This window comes from Stigmatopora nigra, chromosome 5, assembly GCF_051989575.1.
Source record: "Stigmatopora nigra isolate UIUO_SnigA chromosome 5, RoL_Snig_1.1, whole genome shotgun sequence".
Classification (NCBI taxonomy): Eukaryota; Metazoa; Chordata; class Actinopteri; order Syngnathiformes; family Syngnathidae; genus Stigmatopora; species Stigmatopora nigra.
The window spans coordinates 2,312,810-2,332,003 of NC_135512.1; the positions used below are offsets into that span (position 1 = coordinate 2,312,810).

Sequence of the window (19,194 nt, forward strand, 5' to 3'; positions counted from 1 at the left end):
ACCCGCATTGCGACAAAAAAAAAATGACTTTTAGCTCAAGAAAGTATGGAAATATTCCAAAGTCATCACACTTTGAATTGGACATTTAACGTTTTTTTGGGTTTTTTTTTTTTGTTAAATCATCCAATTTGTACATTTCTCATGACTTAAAATCATTTCCATAATCTTACCACCCAAAGTCGGAAGCTCCTTCTTCTCAGCCGTCGTCCGTCCGGTTTTGTCCGGTTTCGCTCGGCGAGCGTCTGCCGATGGCGTCACGAGTTCGCCGTTGTGACGGGCGTCAAAGCTCGTCTTTCTCCATTTGCCGGAAAGCCTCCAAGTCGTCTCGCCAATCGGCTAGTAGCTCGTCCGCCGATTGGCCGTTGGCGTCCAGGTTCTGGTCCGCCGATTGGCTGCCGGTTGGGCGCTCTTTTTCAACTTCAGGGTCCAATTTTACTTCGTCGGCCTCCGTTTGGGCCGGAGTGGCGTCCACGGCTTCCTGGGATACCGTGGGTTGGGATTGGTCGTCCTCGGATGGCTGGTTTTGGCGCTCCTCCTCCGCCTGCTGGACGTCGGCACCTGGAAGAAAAGGTGAGCAGTGGGCGGAGAAGGAAAAAAATAGAAGGTGGAGATTCAAACTATGATGGCGTTGAGTCATACATAGGCTGATTTTTTTTTGGTTCTGAATTACATGACAAAAACAATTGTTTAACTGTAAAAGATGGCAGACAGTGAATGGTTATCTTTCTGTGCCATTGACGGTGGTGGACATCCAATTTAGACTGGGAAATTGCCTTTTTTTCCCTTAAAAAAAGATTTTATACATAAATTTTAAATGTGTATTTAATAAAATTCTATAAATTATCTATTTAATACAAAAATTTTGCCATAAAATATCTATTTAATATTTTTTTAAATATAAAATATCCATTTAATACAATATATTTTCTATTATTTTCTGATTTATTTTGTTTTTGGAGGATTTTTCCATTTTCAGTTTTACTTTAAAAAAATAATTATTTTTGAATTTTTTAAATTTAAATTCTATAAATATATTTATATATAAAATAGAAAAAAATGATTTTCTAAATCTTTTTCATGGTGATTTTCTATATTAAGTTTTTTTTTCCTTTTTATAATTATTTCCATGTTACCTCGATGCTTTTTGATTTACATTTTTTTTTACACAAAATCATGCATCAAGTTGTTAATACCAATATAAAAATATCACTAATAATATCAATATTAAAAAAAGGACTGAAATGGATGTCAAACACTATCAATGGCAGCCAAATGAGTTCGATATTTCACCGAGTGGGCCAAAATAAGTAAAACAAACTCTCAAACTGAAAAAAATGTTTAAAAGCTATATACCTTGTTTCACTTGTAGCGCAAAACAATACAAAAGAGTAATAATAATAAAAATAAATACTTACTGCTCTCAAACAGACTTCCTGGGAGAGCTTCACCTTTAAATAAGGCTGCTGTGTGTCCACGAAATGAGCGGGAAAGAGAGGGAGGGAGATACCATTAATGAGCTGGCAGGGGGGTGCAAAGTGACGTCAGCACTCGTTAGCGGCCGTTAGCGGCCTTTAGCGGTCGTTAGCGGTCGTTAGCGGTCGTTAGCGGTCGTTAGCGGTCGTTAGCAGTTGTTAGCGACTTGGGGAGCTAACAGGAATCGCTAGGAAAGGGCGGGGGGTCATCTATAATTCACAGAGAGCCTAAAAAAATGGCGACTTACCTCGGTCTCGCGCTTTATCGCTGAGCAGAACCTCCACTTGGCGATATTCCTTTAGCGCCTCAAATAGAATGCTGCCTTCCTTATGGAAGAGGAAGAGTAACGGCAGGGCCACGTCGTCCGTGTTGCGCCCGTCGCCGGCCATCTGGAAGAGGGGCGCCGTGTCGCTGCTGCTTTCCAGGTTGTCGTCTGGCGAAGAAGAAAAAAATGCAGTGTTTTCATACGTTTATTCGTTCTTTTAAGTGTTCAACCTGCTACATGTTCGGTGGAAGAGTGGTTAGCATGTTGGCTTCACAGTTCTAGGTTCAAATCCAAGTCGGTCCACTTCCACTCTCCCCGGGGCTGTGTGGGTTTTCTCTGGGTACTCCAGTTTCAACCCACATACCAGAAACATGCATTCTGAATGAATGTGAGTGTGTATGGTTTTCCGTCTCAACGTGCCCTGTGATTGGCTGGCTACTGCCTCTGGCCCAAAGTCAGCTAGGATAGGCTCAGGCACCCCCCGTGACCCTAAATAGGAAAATGAATGAATGCCTTTGAGAAAAACTATATATTCTGCTGTCTGTTTATGCTGTAGTTTTATGTTGCAGCATTACTTTATCCATTTACCATTTGTGGCAGTTCAATTTGATGTCAACTCAAAAATAATATTGTATTTCGATTGGGTCAACCAAATTTATGAAAAAGAATTTTCTCTTGTGGTAATAAAGGTGTTGAGGTACTCGCAAAATGTTACGACCTACGAAAAATACGACAAACGCCGACTTATCGTAGCATCTGTCTGGGAGCTAATCCGTTTAAGGTGGCGGCTAATCGAATCGGCGGGTTGGTTGATGGCTCACCGACGACGATGGCGCCGATGGCGCCGGCTTTCTGGACGTGTCGGGCCTTCTCGGCGAACATGCATTGGCCCCTCTGGAGGAGAGCGATGCGGCCGCGGACCTGCTCGCCGTTGCTGATCTCGCTGCAGCCGCTGTACGGCTTTGCGACCGCGAGGAAGCCTCTGACCTGCCAAAAATAAAAAATAAAAAGCACTCAAATTACATATTTATGAATATATATTTTACTCATCTAATTTTCTGAATCACTTTATCCTCGCTGGGGTCTCCAGGGGTGCTGGAGCCTATCCCAGCTGACTTTCAGCCAATCGCAGGGTACAAGGAAACAAACAACCAATAGATGGGGGCAATCAGTCTAGTATGCATGTTTTTGGAATGTGGGAGGAAACTGTAGTACCCGGAGAAAACCCACACAAGTGGATCGACCTGGATTTGAACCTAAGTCCCCAAAACTGCGAGGCCACCACGCTATTTCCACTTCAATGAAAAAATACTAGTGTATTTTAATTATATCTTATCATTACATTTTAAAATTGTACATTTCATTTTTATATTGATTTAGTTCACTTTAATAATATAATTTATTTTCTAGCGCAATAACAATTTTCTTAGCATTATTTTTCATTACAATATTCTTATTATAAGACCTCGCCCCGAAGCCATTCATCAAACTCAATGACTGCCGCCCCCGCAATTCCCCCTGGCGACCACTCACCCCCGTGGCGCTCTTGGACAAATCGGCGCCAAACTGCGCCGGTCCGGCGGTCAGCACCACGCGTCCAAAGTATGGCTGCGAGACGATCTGTACGGCTCGTGGTGGCAGCTGCTCCTTCTGCTGCTGGCTGGAAAGCTCCATCATCTCCTGCATAAAGCGCACTCCGTCCTCTGCGGCGATGGGGCTCACCGCCTGTGGGGGCAGTAGCGCGCCAAGCGCTCACTTCAACATCGCCGCTGGGCTGGCGGCATTTCTTGGCGTACCTGCGTGGCGTGCTGCACCAGCTGCACTCGGCCGTCCTTGAGGTGGATGAGGCTGACGCCCATCCTTCTCAGGAGCTCCAGGTGTTCCGGGTTGTTGGACATGAAGTCTTGGGCTCTCAAAGGCGGGGCTCCCATGCCGGGCTCTCTGGATAAAGGGCAAAACCATTAGGACAGGGGTGTCAAAACATACGGCCCGCGGGCCGAATCCGGCCCGTCTGGTGGTTTGGTACGCCCCCGGGGAAGAAGGCTGCATTGTATAAAAAAAAGATGAATTTTCTTTAAAATTTGTAGTTCTTGTAATCTCCGCTAGGGGCGCAGTGTTTTAGTACGTGCAGACAACATGAATTGACATTTATTTATGTTATGTTATTCTCTTGTTCATAATATATTGTTCATAATGTAAAAGGACAATTATGTTAATAAACATTTTGATAATTTACTCATTCTTTGCACTAATTATTAGTATTAGTGACTAATACAAAGGAAAAAAGTGGGCTTATTGTTAGTTCTATGTCATTTTGCAATAAGTTTACTAGTTCGGCCCGCAGACCAAAGGGAGTTTGACACCCCTGCATTAGGATTACCGGACTATAAGTCGTATTTATGCGCATATAAGCCGTACCCTCGATTCAGTCATAATTTTTTTAGCGACAAATACGCAGTATATGCGAGAAAATATGGTTTCTAGTATATTTTGTGTTTACCTATAAGGTGCAGGGCGTGGGCAGCTCTTGTCCACAACGCTCCGTATGGGTTCCCTCAGATTCCGCGGGAAGGCGGGGTCTGGAAACAGAAGTCGCGTGTTGGGGCAGGTCCAGTCGAAGTTAGAGTCGTCCAACTCCTCGTCCGACCGAGATATCTTTCAAAAAACACGAGTCTGGGTTAGAATCGAGGCGGTTTTAACGGATTGTGGCGTCGTTACCGTTGCATTGGGGAGAGAGGAGGGAGCGCGGGGCGCCGTGGAGAGCGTCAGAGGTAACAAATGCGCCTCGGTTGTGAAGATGTAGTCCTCCACGTCAAACGGGAGGTCCTCTGAATCGGCGAAAAGGAGGAAGAGGTACTTGAACATCTCGGCTAGGAAGAACGAGTCCATTCTGAGAGAAAAATTATGTTTTTAGCAGGAATTCTACGTTCATTTTTTATGGAGTATTCTTCTGTTCTGACCGGTCTTCGTGGCTGCCGGTGCGCACGTCCTTCATGGCGGCAAAACCGCACGGAACCCGAGCGAAGCGGTTCAGGTTGTCCATGATGGTGCGACCTGCTTCGAGGTAGTATGGGTCACCGGTGGCCTGCCAGGAGGACATTTTTTGGATTACTTGAGCTTCAAAATGAGTACAATTTTATGATTAACAAAGATGCATTTGTGGTAAGCGAACCCCGAACCACTTCATTGGTTTATTCTTATTTGTTTAAGCTTTAACAACAGCTAAGACAATCTCTGCATTGACCTGTTTCAAGCACAATTCTAGGATTAACAGAATTGCATTTTTGGAAAATGAACCCCGAACCACTTCAGTGGTTCATTATAATTTGATCAAATTTTAACAGCAGCTAAGAAAATATCTGCATTTAAAGCACAATTCTAAGGTAAAAAAAGTGCAAACAATAACAAAAACATTTTAATGTAAAATGAACCCCAAACCACTTCAGTTAAGTTTGACATAATTTAAATAGTCCGCATTTGGCCGGTAACAAGTTTAGGGTGTCCCCCAATTACTGCCCAAAGTTGGCTGGGATAGGCTCCAGCACCCTTGTGACAAAAAAATGCATTTGTGAATAGTGACCCCGAACCACTTCACTGGTCAATTCTTATTTCATTGAAATTTGTAATTTAAACAAAAGTTACATTGCCTTCTTTAAACACAATTCTATGAAAACAAATTGTAAAACTACAAAAACATGCCCGAACCACTTCAATGGTTGGTTGAAGTTTAACATAAGGTAGCAAGACATCTATACATTGACTTTTTTAAATGCACAATTCAATGATAAGCTAACATTCGAACAACAACAAACACACTATTGCAAAATGTGAACCCCTAAAGACTTCAGTGGTTAATTTCCAGTTTGTTTATTTTTTTGAATTTTTTACCTTGTAAAGGAAATAGGTGCTCTCTGCAAACTCTGGCCTGAGAGGATGCTGAGCCCAGTGTACCCTGAAATCAGTAGTGAAGGCCTGGACACACAAAAAATGCAAAAAAATGCACTTAATTTCTTTCTTAGTAGGAAAGGATAACAAATGGGGATTCATACCTCTGGTAAAAAGTTGTGTTTCTTGGTCACTTGGTACAACATTTCATGAGTCTCGATAGCAGGACGGATGTCCCCCTTCAACACCTTCACACATCAACAAGACAAGAGACAATTAAAATACATATACGTGTATTTCCCGGACTATAAGTCGCTGTGGAGTAGAAATCACACAAGTCAAAATAATGCACAAAAAAAAAACATTCTAATTGGAGTCTGAGTCTGGGTATTTGTTACTTTTTCTGGATAAAAAATGTTAGCCTTTTCATCTGCTAACAATTATGAAATGCAAATTGTCCATGATTGTCTTGCAATTAGCACTAAAATGTCACTTTAGTCTAAATAATTTCACATATAAAAGTCGCATTAATTAGGCCAAGTAAAGAAAGCAAACTGTAACCTGAAGTCTGAAAACGACAGTATTTAAACAATAGGTCATAAACTAATTCATTGATCGTTAAATTAATTGACCTGCAAACCCGGGAAGAAAGCCAGAAGGGAGTCCATCCAAGTCCTAGCGGGAAGCAACGGTTTGTGGATGTGGACATCCAACAATAGCGGAGGCTGGCTGATATACTTCATGATGGACGCGTAGTGCTGAAGAAAAAAAAAACATACTTAAAAATCATTTTACACAAAAAACCTGACAAATTCCACAAATTTCCATAAGTCCGGTTGCTAGGCAACTCCAAAAAACGGTGCCTGTACTCACAATATTGAAGCGCTGCAGAAATTGGTCATCTCCCAGAAGAACGTAGGCCTTGAGAAGGTATTCGTAGTACGAGTCGATTCCTGCGCCAACGCCGCTGTCTACAAAAAAAATGCGTATATACATTTTAATGTGAGTCATGACGCGAAAAAATTTTATTTTGACTCTTCCGCCTTTTGTACAATGGCTTCTTCTCCCACTAGTTGGGTCCCATGTGATCTGGTGTACTCACTCACCCCTGCGCACCCACTCTCCCGAATGGATGTTGATGGTGGTTCCCACCAGATTGCTGTTCCTCTGCCTCTTCTCCCAAAGAAAGTCCAACGCTCTGCGGGCGTGAGCCTACGAGCGAGAGGACGCCATGAATAAACTTTGACATTCATAACAATGAAATTAACTCTATTAAAAAAATACAGTAAAAATTAAGAAATCCCTTTCTTTTTTTTGGCTAGTGGAAGCTGTACTCAGGTACTGCAAGTTATACTCAGGTACGACTTGTAGTCCAAAAAATACTATATACTTCTGAAAATAAAAAATGATATAAGTATAAATAAGTATACACAAGTATACATTAAATAAGTATAGATAAGTATAGATAAGTATAGATAAGTATAGATAAGTATAGATAAGTATAGATAAGTATAGATAAGTATAGATAAGTATAGATAAGTATAGATAAGTATAGATAAGTATAGATAACTATAGATAAGTATAGATAAGTATAGATAAGTATAAATAAGTATAAGAACGAATAGGTACAAGTACGAATAAGTACGAATAGGTACAAGTATGAATAAGTACGAAAAGGTACAAGTATGAATAAGTACGAAAAGGTACAAGTATGAATAAGTACAAATAGGTACAAGTACAAATAGGTACAAATAGGTACAAGTACAAATAGGTACAAATAGGTACACGTACAAATAAGTACAAATAAGTACAAATAAGTACAAATAAGTACAAATAAGTACAAATAAGTACAAATAAGTACAAATAAGTACAGATAAGTACAGATAAGTACAGATAAGTACAGATAAGTACAGATAAGTACAGATAAGTACAGATAAGTACAAATAAGTACAAATAAGTACAAATAAGTACAAATAAGTACAAGTACAGATAAGTACAAATAAGTACAGATAAGTACAGATAAGTACAGATAAGTACAAATAAGTACAAATAAGTACTAATAATTACAAATAAGTATAAATAAGTATAAGTATAAAGAAGTATGAATAAATATAAATAAATTAACATATTTTCTGTCATTATATATATATATATATATATATATATATATATATATATATATATATATATATATATATATATATATATATATATATATATATATATATATATATATATATATATATATATATATATATATATATATATATATATATATATATATATATATATATATATATATATATATTTTTTTTTTGAATATGAAGTTAAACATTAAAGAGTTAATTCCTGGATGTCTACCGCCGTCAATAACAGAATGTAGTTAATATAAAAAATAGTTTCCATAGATGCAATTCAACCTCAAAGACGGGATCTCCAGTGAAGCGACTGAGAGCAGCAAACTCCAGGATGATGGTCCCGGCACACGCCGTGCAGGTGTCCGTTTCCGTGCCTGTCCTGGACTCGGGACCCCTGACGCCGTACTTTAAGTTCACCTGCAATTCCAAAAAAAAATTAAAACGATAATACTTGACAAACACCAAGGCGAAAACAAGACGCCATTTGTCACCCTGGGGTAAGGCAGCCCACTGCTGGTGTTGAAAGCCGGCAATAACCGAAGACCTAAATCCTTGGCCATGTGGAGCAGCTCGTCCTGGTACCAGCGCATGTGTTGTCCTTCTTCCTTCAGCATGACCGCCATGGAATGGCCGCCCAGTAAGCCCCTGGAGAGCAAAAAAAACAAAATAACTTTAGAAATTAAAGCATATCTTTCAATTGCTCCCTTTACTAATAATTGTAATTATCCTTATTAAGCAATAATAAACCATACAAAATGCAACGTGGCACATATTTAATCGTATAGGGCCCACTTAAGTCTAAAATTCAAAATTCTGTCGATATCGCTGTATCATTGTCTAGGTACATTGCTTGCTGGCGCGCTATATTTATAAAGTGAAAAGGATGAAAGCATGCGATTTTGCTCACCCGAGGACACGAATATTGGTTTCGAAAACAGACACCACGATGTCATTGTCCAACCTGACGTCCGACAGGACTCTTCGGACGGCGGTTTCAAACTCTGCCGTTTTATTCAAAACCTGTTGGACGGATAAAGTTATTAACAGCAATAAACAATCAATCCACACAAGAAAAAAAACACTAATGCTTACCACAAGAGTGTCCAGAGTGTCTATAAGGGTCAATGAGAACCTATAGGAAATAAACAAATATGAATTCCCATCATGATGGTTCATGTATTTAGTGGAAAATCCCAACATAATCTCACTACAGTAATCCCTCGAATATCGCGGAAAATGGACCAATGGCAACAAGAGGACTAAAATTCCCATTTACCAATATTTTTTTTTATTGATATCAAGTGAGAAGCAATTATTTTCAGGATTTACATTTATATATGTATACATTATATTTAGATATTATTATAGTAGTTTATTGATATGCTTATGGCTGTAATATTTAATAAATATACACTTTTTGATCATTGCACTTCTGATATTTCTGTATAGGCTCAAAAAAGCATGTATTGCGGTAATTATAATGGGGATGATGCTACTTTTCCACATCGGAAATTAATCGAACCCGAGAACAGCACAAATCTGTCCTTCCTAAATTCCCTCTTACTTTCCAAGCGCGTCGTCCACGTCACCCCGACTCGGTTCCAGTCCACGTACTCTTCCTCTACACGTTAGCGGCATAAGTTCATCAGCTGGATAAGCGTGGTCCTAAACACAACAAATAACAACAATGACATGATTGATCTTCCCCTCTGAAACATTTCCAAGTCCAAAATTTGCACCATGTGACTTCCAGATGGACATAACTTACCATGTAATTCTGGTACGCATGGTCAAACATTTCCACCACTTGCGTCCTGTTGTGAGAAGAGATGTTTAGAGACCAACGTCCATTTTGTGTCAGTTGCACCTCCACAAAGTTGAACTTACCTCAATTTTTGCTTCTCATCCCTGGACATAGCATATCCCATGCTACATAACGCTGCCGGTAGCATCAGGAGGAACAGTGCGTTTGGCATTTTGGCAGCAAATTTTCTTTGGCTCACGATTAGTCTCTTGGCATTGTGTTTATAAAATAGCTAAAACTAATTAACAGGAATAAAGAGCTAAACAACGAGGCCTTAACCTCTTCCACCTCATCTCCGTTGTCCGTAAATGACCAACAAAACTAAGTCGTATCATTTGAACTGTCACCGGTTTCGATAAGTACTCGCATGTACTTGTTTACTTTTCCAAACAGTTACCCGGAACTGTTGGAAGCAGGATGTGTGACACGTAGCTCAAATATATGGACTAAAGAAACTATTTACAAATTAATCAAATATTTCTATATTTACTGGTTGCTCGGACTATAATACTGTCGACCTGTTTGTACAGTACATCCAAAAGGCCCATTTGCCAATTATTAAATTAGTGCAAATAACAATGCTCGGTGCCAGCCAGCTATTCATGGCGATTTCAGTTATCATTTTATTATCAGTCCATCATAAATGTTAATAATTACCATATAACGACAAAAAAAGGTCTCGTCATCCCAGTCTGGACTTGCCGTAGTTTTATGAGCACAGTTAGCTTAATGCTAACCGGTATGTTAAACCAGTGCGGACACGGTCAAAAGAAATGTCAAAGATAAATAAATTAATATAATTCCATTTTAGGAGAAGAGAAAACTGGCGTCACTACGTTTTAGGTTTTTGGACTCTTTTTTTAAAGGAGGTCAGTTTAGGCGTCGTCCGTCATTTTTTTTCCGGTTTGGTGCTAGCCTGCTGCTGCCATTATAGACTACGACAACTTCCGCTTCCGGTATGCTTGCAATTATTCCCCGATTTTTGACTTCTAAGGTGAAACCTTGATTTTCTTCCATATACATACAATACAAATCTATTTTAATAATTAATAGCAAATAACCTATGCCTTTTAGATCGAAGTGATATCATATGTAATAAGGTAGATTTTCTACAGTCCTTCTGGCACACGAATCAGTACTAGTAGTTTATTTTTGGTACATAGGTAGTAATAGAACACCTGGCTCACTTGAGAATTTTTCGTTTTCAACGGACTAAACTACATTTCCAACAACTCTCTGCGCGTTACGCCAGATAACATTAAACAACTGCCGGGTTCCTCCTTAAAAAATGCTTGGAATCGTTAGTCAGCTTCCTCTTAAGTACACTTCTTAGCTAACATTTGCTGGGAACGGACGCATCGGAACAGGTAGGAAGTTACTGACAGTTGGAAGATTAGTTATGCACTTTCCGACAGTGTCGAAGTGTACTTGAAGTATACTCTAGCTCGTAAACAAACAGGATGTTTATCTTTCTTATTTCTATTAAATGGCGTTTAAGTGGTCCTACGCGACTGCGATTTCAGGGGGTAGAACAAAAAAAAATGCAAAGATTTTGTCAGTATTTAATAGTTTTAAATAATTACGTGCATTTTCTTTTTTTTAAGCTATGGCTCTGTCTACTGAGAAGAAATTGACAGGTCTGGTTGCTGCTACATTCACTCCATTCACTGATCAAGGGTACAACTTTTTTCTTATGTATTTTTTTCCATTTTTATATAAAAATATGATGTTCCCAAAAGTTACTGCACTGCTCCTATTGTTTATGTTCAGGTATCATTTCGAACAATGTATGTATGTATGTACAATGACAATAAAGTTTTCAATTCAATATATTAGAGAAAAACACTACCAGCTCACGTGACTTGTCAATTTAAAAAAAAAAGTAACTTGAACTTATTTAACTCATTTGGATGTGGTTATTCTGCGTAATTAATTTTAACCAAGTGACTATTTTTTGTAATTTAAAAATATTGGTTTCATTAATACTAATTGAATGATTATTCGCCCTTTCTCGTCTTAAATGGGTTAAACTTCTTTAGCAGTCAATGGCAAAAAAATCAATGCTAAAGGGTTAAACCGTTAATGTTCAACTTTTCTGCAAAAATCAGCATTTAAAAAAGATGACAAAGTAAGTTGGGAAAGAGGATGTTGACCCTAGAATTTGCAATCCAAGCAAAGGAATTGTTTTGTCAGAATTAAATAAACATCCCAGGGAGTGCTTTAGCTAAATCAAGCTAACAATATAGTCTCAAAAATTAAATTAACATCTATTTTTATTTTACTTTTTTTTTCATGACAGTGAAGTCAACTTGGAAGAAATCGGACCTTACATCGACTACTTGGTAACGACGCAAGGCATAAAAAGTATTTTTGGTAAGTTTACAAGCATCTTCTATATTAGCATAACTTGTTTTGTTAGCGCTTCAACGATGCACTTAAAATGATGCAAAACACACTTTACCTGCCAATTCCTCCAGTTTTTCCTCACCATATCCACTTTTATATTTCCTCTCTTGTGTTTTTTTGTATCCATTTTGATTCTTGGCCTCCATTTTGGATCTAAAAAATGATACAAGACCATACTTGTTTCCAGTAAATGGCACCACCGGTGAGGGTATGTCACTCAGCCTGGCCGAGAGAAAGCTAGTAGCAGAGGCCTGGTGTCAGAAGGGAAAGGGAAAGTAAGTCAAAATGGATTAAACAGGTAGAAAATATGTCAAATAAACAAAATACCTTTTTTTGTTGTTGTTTTTTTGTGCAGAATGGAGCAGGTGATTGTTCACATTGGCTGTTCCAATCTTAAAGAATCACAAGAACTGGTTGGTTCTGTCATATATATTCAAAGTATTCCCTTAGCTTTCAAAAATGAAGTTCCATTTTTACTGTTGTTGTTGGAGCTAATTAGCGCCTTGATGTTCAGGCTCAGCACGCCGTGGAGATCGGAGCAGACGGGATAGCGGCCGTTTCGCCCCACTTTTTAAAACCTCGCTCGGCAGGTAATCCCCAGGAGATGGGAGGCGCTTTCTTCCCACCTGGTGAGAGAAAATGAGAATGTCACGTCGCCATCTTTGTTTCAGAGCCGTTGAGGGCGTATCTCCAGAAAGTGGCCTCCGTGGCCCCGAGCCTGCCCTTCTATTACTATCACATTCCAGCTCTCACCGCTGTTAATCGTGAGTGTGTTTTTTGTTGTTGTTTGGTTGATTCAAGCTGTGGGTGGAAACAACAGTTGTTTAGTAGTCCCCCCAAAAAACTTTGAAGAAGCACTGTATTGTCACTAAATTTGGTCGCCGGACGTTTGGTCCCCCGGACGCTTGGTCGCCGGACGTTTGACAACATGACAGACTTTACTGTTGAAACCAGCTCTCAAAATTATATTCATGAGAAAGTTTAATATCTAAATATCTACTGTTGTAATCAGCTTTCAAAATAATATCCACCCAGGCGACCAAACGTCCGGGCGACCAAACGTCCGGGCGACCAAACGTCCGGGCGACCAAACGTCCGGGCGACCAAACGTCCGTCCGGGCGACCAAACGTCCGTCCGGGCGACCAAACGTCCGTCCGGGCGACCAAACGTCCGTCCGGGCGACCAAACGTCCGGGCGACCAAACGTCCGGGCGACCAAACGTCCGGGCGACCAAACGTCCGGGCGACCAAACGTCCGGGCGACCAAACGTCCGGGCGACCAAACGTCCGGGCGACCAAACAATTGATCATTAAGATAGATATGAGTCCTCAATGGCAGTGAATTGGGAAATAAACAGATTTGTATTGGGGTTTTTAAATGTAATATGATATCTTTTGCAAGTCCCCGTCAGTGACTTGCTGGAAGGCATGGAGACGCTCATTCCGTCCTTCCGAGGGGTCAAATTCTCCAGCTGCGACCTGATGGATTTTGGACAGTGCGTCAACCACATTCCGTCCCACTGGTCTGCCCTGTATGGCGTGGACGAGGTCAGACGCCGCCATGACCTCATTTCTGCCTCTACCGCTTAACCTTAGTCTGACTTTCCTGTGGCGTAGATACTGTTAGCGGCTCTGGCGTTGGGAGCCCACGGAGCGGTCGGCAGGTCAGTTTCGGATTGTCGGCGCTTGGACGATTGGCGTTGACACACAATGATCTTCCCGCAGTACGTATAACTATCTAGGGAATCACATGAAGAAGCTCCTGTCCGAGTTTGAGAGTGGAAACCTGGCACAAGCTAAGAGTCTTCAGGTATTTTTCACCCCTGGAAATGGCCCTAAATCCTCTTTTTTAATTTTATATACAACCATAGCCATTTTTCTTATTAATATTCAATACTTTGTGTTATCATTATGGAGTCTTATCGCTAGCTTGACTTACAAAGGAGCCGATTCGTCAACAGATGGCAAAAATCATTGTTAATGAACCAAATATAGAAATAATCATTTTTGGCAGCCATCATAAATCTGAATTATTATTTTTATTTTTATTTCCCACCAGTTCCAGTTGCAAGAGCTCATCAGCCACGCTGTCAAAGGCGGTGAGTCCATTCAAAATTCGCAATTCTGTCCAATTCTATTTTATTTTGTATAACTTTCTGACGTTTTGGAGACCATTTCCCATCCAATATATCAATATTAACATTCAGAGATCATCCATATATTTATTATGAATATTTTTTCCTGAAAAATTACATTTTTAGGAGTTCAAAAGCTGAAAAAAGGCCCGTAACTCGTTTTTTGTTCACATTCAAACAGCTGATTTTCTTAGGGTAATTATTATTTATATTTTTATTAAATTGTAAGCTTCGACACCCCCGCTGTTTGCTTAAAAATGAAGAAATGTAGCGTTCCTCACCTTGAAATTCTGACGCCGCTTGTCAGGATTCGACGTGGGCGTCAACAAGCAACTGATGGTGGACGTGTCGGGTTTGCGCCTGGGTCCGCCTCGCCTACCCATCATGCCGTGTCCCAAAGCGCACGCCGCGTCCATCAAGCAGAAGTACCAGCAAATCTTCTCCACACACTGACGTCACCGCTCGGCCTTCTGGGAAAAGTTACATGTTGTATCACTTTTTAAAGGCTCCTCCGGGAATTCCTTTTCTTAAAGTGTACTCCAGTACGAAAAACTTGTCTTTTGAGTACTTCAAAATGAGGTCATCAAAATATTTTTGGATTGTCGAAATCAAGTGTAGCATTTTTTTGATTGTTGGCTAATGTTGGTGAAAATACTGCATTTCATGTTTCAATGATGTTTTTTGTCATAATGTTGTAATAAAAGTTTATAGTAAAGGTCTAAAAAGTCTAAGGTTATCATTCTGTTATCGGGCAAGTGACTATTTTTGGTACTTAACAAAAACTTACATGTACTCATTTTCTATTACATGCCTGCTAATAAAACTTTGAGGAGAATAACTATTGTTAATATAGACGACATAATTTTAAATAAAAAGATTTTCAGATGGTGTTCCTTGACATTTTTTCAATGCAAAAAGTGTGTCGTAGCTTAAAAAAAAAGTTGGGAAAAACTACCTTAAAGAGTTAAAACCCGTATTTTGCTCGGAACTATTCTCAGGACAAGAAACTGTTCCTAGCGACGACATTATCGGAAGTATTAAGCAGACGGACCTGTTTTGGGTGACGATTTTCCGGCCAGCTCAGCATCGTCACGTCAGCCGTTCGTCCGCCCGCTCGTCCCGGTCGATGCTCCTGCTTCGGGGGCTCCCTTTTCCAGGCAGGCAGTCAAGAAGGAAGCGTTAAGGCGAAGGACACAGATAGAAAAAGATAGAAAAGAAAGATGGTGCTGCTAACGATGATCGCCCGGCTGGCCGACGGCCTCCCTCTGGCCGCCTCCATGCAGGAGGACGAGCAGGTTTGAAACACGACCGCGTTCGTTACTCTTTCTTTCGGCCGTCGTTTAAGCCCAAAGAAGCCTTCCATAACACGTCGACCAAAACGTCCTCCTGCCATTTGTGGAAACAACCTAGTTCATTTTGTTAATTGTTTACAATACGTCATGTCGTCAGAAGTTGGACACAAACAATTATAACTGTCACGACGTATTCAGTTGCCCCCGTACTATTATTCTATATACATTATTTATTTTATTTAGTATATTTATATTTACATAAATAATAATATATGACTTATTATTCACAATATTAATTGCAGTTAACATACGGTATATTAAGTACCTCAAAGTGTTTTTACAAAAATAGCGAAATATAATTGAATAATACAATAATTATAAGAAACGGATTCAACAAAAAATGAAAACATGATTACAAAATAAACAAAATTAAAATATAGAAAACGTATTTTGATGATGATCGGATTTTATATTAAATTTATATTTAACATGCATACATACAGTATATTAAAAAGCTAAATATTTACAAAATAAAATACAAAAATATTATTGGAATAACAACAAACACAACAAAAATATCATAAAATATTAAACAAAAAGCCCAAATAATGATTAACAATAAAAACATGACAATAAAACAACAAAAATAAATGTAATAAAAATACCCCAAAAACTTTTTTGAAGATTAATGAATTATTTATTATTATTTTTAAATATTTAACTCGTCATTTAACGGTGCCGTGTGTCCAATCTGTTTTGCCCATCACAACCGATTGGACACCCCCGTTAAAAAATAATAATAAAAATGAAAGAACCACCACCATCCCTCCCTCCATATATTTACCCACCTTGGGGGGGTCTCATGTTGCAGTTGGGCCGGGACCTCCAGCAGTACCAGAGCCAAGCCAAGCAACTCTTCCGCAAACTCAACGAACAAAGCCCCACGCGTTGCACCTTGGAGGCGGGATCAGTATCCTTCCAGTGAGTCCCCACCGAACACCCACAAAAAAACCAGTTGGCGCCGGTCTAACCTGACAAACCCTTCCCCCCGCAGCTACGTTCTGGAGAAAGGTGTGTGCTACCTGGTCTTATGTGAAGCCGGCTTCCCCAAGAAACTGGCCTTTGCCTTCCTGGAGGACCTCCAGGCCGAGTTCCACGAGCAGCATGGCAAGAAGGTGCCCACTGTGTCCAGGCCGTACTCCTTCATCGAGTTTGGTGAGTTCTTCCCGTGGTGTGCTAGAATAGTGTTGGAAAAATAGGCGGGGCTTAATTTTAGATATAATATTGAGTTTTTTTTTTGATAAATGGATTATAATCCTTGAATATTCAGTTTTTTTATGAATCTAAAACAATGTTTATTTGGGCTTTATTTATTTTTAGATTTTACAAAATGATTTTTTTTAACTAAAAACACAGAAAAAATGTTTTAAAAAAATGACAATTATTGATTAAAATGGGGGGAAAAATCAGGAAATTTAATATACATTGATACTCTTCATTTTAATTTGATTTTAAGAAAGAAAGTTGACATGATTTACTTTCCCGGGCCACACAAAATGATGTGGCGAGCCAGATTTGGCCCACGGGCCACCACTTGGACATCTGTGCCCTAAATCAACAAGAGTTGACCAATCAACAGTCAGAGCCCCAAAAATAAACAAGTTGTGACCCATAAATAGATCAAAACATTGAAAATAAACTAACTAATGAATAAAAAGTAACCCAAAATGCCCTAAAACCGATCCAAAATGTCCTAAAACTTCCCCGTGAATCAACAGAAATTGACCAATCAACAGTCAGAACTCCCAAATCAACAAAAAGTGAGCCACAAATGTCCTAAAAAAAATTGAAAAATGAAATAACTAATAAGTTACCCAAAAATACCCTAAATTACAACAAAAACTGATCCAAGATGTATAGAAAAGTACCCATGAATCAACAAGAATTGACCAATCAACAGTGACTTACCAGTTAAGAGCCTTCAAAACAACAAAAATGGACCTCTAAATGAACCACCAGGGGGCTCACATCCCGTGGTTTTCACCACTAAGCGTCCAATTTCCTTTTCTCAGACACGTACATCCAAAAAACCAAGAAGGCGTACATCGACAGTCGGGCTCGGAGGAACCTGGGGAGCATCAACACGGAGCTCCAGGACGTCCAGAGAATCATGGTGGCCAACATCGAGGAGGTCCTCCAACGTGGAGAAGCACTTTCCGGTAATTTTTCCTTTTTTTTGTCCTTTTCCTGCCTGATCCAAATGAACTATTTTTTGTTTTTTTTTCCGTCTTCTAGCATTGGATTCCAAAGCCAACAATTTGTCCAGCTTGTCCAAAAAGTACCGTAGTGACGCCAAGTATCTTAACACACGCTCCACATACGCCAAGTTAGCAGCAGGGGGCGTCTTTTTCATCATGCTCATTGTTTATGTACGTTTTTGGTGGCTTTGAGAATGCCAGAAAAAAATGGAAAATGTTGTCATTGACGGTAATGGACGTCCAATTCATTTCAAGCGGGAGGTGTGGCCACAGAAGAATGTAAGCGTCTTTCCCACTTCAAATTAATTGGACGTCTAGTGTTGTCAATGGCAGATGGTTCATTAAACAAGCAATTTATGATAGGAATTAATTCAGAATTTAATAAGAAGTAATATGGTAGTATGGAAAGACATTTTTTCCTTATATTTTTCCAAAAAATAAATTATCATTGTTTAAAAAAAAATAATATGGAACATTCAAATTTATTTAAATCAATATAATCAGTGGAAGACGTCCAATTTATTTGAAATGGGAGAGATGGCAGCAAATGATGCTTTAAATTAGTTTGTCGCAATTAGCCGCCATTTTGGAGATAAAAGTACACATTTGTTGGACCATGTTTATAAAAAAATATCAAATTACAGACGCCAATTATTCCCCATTGACGGCGTTAGACGTCCAATCCCACTTGAAACGGATTGGACGCCTAAAAGAGATCTTAGTTGAAATGGATTGGACGTCAGTGGCTATCAATGGCAGTGAGTTCAATTTAAAAATGGCGCTATGCTAACTATTAAAGGAGCTAATGCAAAAAAAATGAAAAACCTGAAAACCCAAAATTTTGAAAAGGCCACAGAAGTGTCCCATTTAACTTGTCCACCTTTTTCTGAGCCAAAACCGGTTAAAACCGGTTTTCCCGTTTGAAAAAAAAAACATTCATTTGTTTGTGGGTTAATTTTTTGAAGGAACAGTTTGTGGGCTATTTTTTAGGTAAAAATTGTTATTAGGCACTTGCTATTGTTTACAAACTAAATAAATAATTTTTAAAACAGACCAATAAAAAACAACTGGTGGACCAATACTGGGCCACGACCCTTAGGTTGGAGACCACTTCTAAAATATGTCAGAATGGGTTCTTGATTTCGTTTTAAAAGTTTTTGTACTTGTAAAAAACAAGAACTTAAACGTACGCTATTATAAGACAACTGTAATCAAGCCCCGCCCACTTTTTGTTGCAATCTTGTACAAAGTTTACTCATGTAAATTTCCACGTCAGTTCAGGTAAAGGCAGGTTGAGTCAATGGCTGCTTTTTTTTGTTCTGTCTGCTGTCTTGTGAATAAAATGTCTTAGAACAGCGCATTGGTTTCCGTCTTTTTTAACTCATGTCCAAACTACGGCCCGCGAGCCAACCGTGGCATTAAAAATCTAGAAAAATATTAAAAATGGCCTGCATACGCTTATTTTCAGCCTCCATTTTGCCATAAAGTCATTTTACCCCCCAAAAATCCAACATAATATCCAAAAATAAGATTATCAG

At 39.3% G+C, this 19,194-nt stretch overlaps 3 protein-coding genes across 7 annotated transcripts; 2 read left to right on the forward strand and 1 right to left on the reverse strand.

Annotated features, from left to right (window-relative positions):
* Positions 1 to 9: 9 nt before the first annotated feature.
* Positions 10 to 10,686, reverse strand: edem3 (ER degradation enhancer, mannosidase alpha-like 3). The gene is made up of 21 exons (XM_077716884.1): positions 9,649 to 10,686; positions 9,530 to 9,575; positions 9,326 to 9,426; positions 8,854 to 8,893; positions 8,669 to 8,781; positions 8,253 to 8,406; positions 8,044 to 8,178; positions 6,730 to 6,835; positions 6,497 to 6,594; positions 6,256 to 6,381; positions 5,788 to 5,871; positions 5,627 to 5,710; positions 4,699 to 4,823; positions 4,457 to 4,628; positions 4,239 to 4,393; positions 3,535 to 3,679; positions 3,272 to 3,463; positions 2,560 to 2,725; positions 1,721 to 1,906; positions 1,416 to 1,463; positions 10 to 558 (listed from the first exon to the last, which is right to left on the reverse strand). The coding sequence occupies exons 1-21, from the start codon at positions 9,735 to 9,737 to the stop codon at positions 281 to 283; spliced, it is 2,643 nt and encodes an 880-aa protein (XP_077573010.1). The 5' UTR covers positions 9,738 to 10,686; the 3' UTR covers positions 10 to 280.
* On the forward strand, positions 10,457 to 14,738 carry npl (N-acetylneuraminate pyruvate lyase (dihydrodipicolinate synthase)). Of its 5 annotated transcripts, none has more exons than XM_077716892.1 (12): positions 10,457 to 10,521; positions 11,170 to 11,242; positions 11,865 to 11,938; positions 12,159 to 12,246; positions 12,327 to 12,384; positions 12,486 to 12,561; positions 12,643 to 12,735; positions 13,374 to 13,519; positions 13,589 to 13,635; positions 13,697 to 13,781; positions 14,031 to 14,070; positions 14,414 to 14,738. In XM_077716892.1, the coding sequence occupies exons 2-12, from the start codon at positions 11,172 to 11,174 to the stop codon at positions 14,557 to 14,559; spliced, it is 924 nt and encodes a 307-aa protein (XP_077573018.1). In that variant the 5' UTR covers positions 10,457 to 10,521; positions 11,170 to 11,171; the 3' UTR covers positions 14,560 to 14,738. The 5 variants fall into 5 exon arrangements, with proteins under 5 accessions (XP_077573018.1, XP_077573017.1, XP_077573016.1 ...); XM_077716891.1 differs by having other exon boundaries at positions 10,472 to 10,559; XM_077716890.1 differs by lacking the exon at positions 10,457 to 10,521 and adding an exon at positions 10,659 to 10,932.
* A 409-nt stretch (positions 14,739 to 15,147) lies between these two features.
* On the forward strand, positions 15,148 to 19,014 carry sec22bb (SEC22 homolog B, vesicle trafficking protein b). Its single transcript, XM_077716903.1, has 5 exons — positions 15,148 to 15,401; positions 16,270 to 16,379; positions 16,453 to 16,613; positions 17,471 to 17,617; positions 17,694 to 19,014. The coding sequence occupies exons 1-5, from the start codon at positions 15,327 to 15,329 to the stop codon at positions 17,846 to 17,848; spliced, it is 648 nt and encodes a 215-aa protein (XP_077573029.1). The 5' UTR covers positions 15,148 to 15,326; the 3' UTR covers positions 17,849 to 19,014.
* Positions 19,015 to 19,194: the final 180 nt, after the last annotated feature.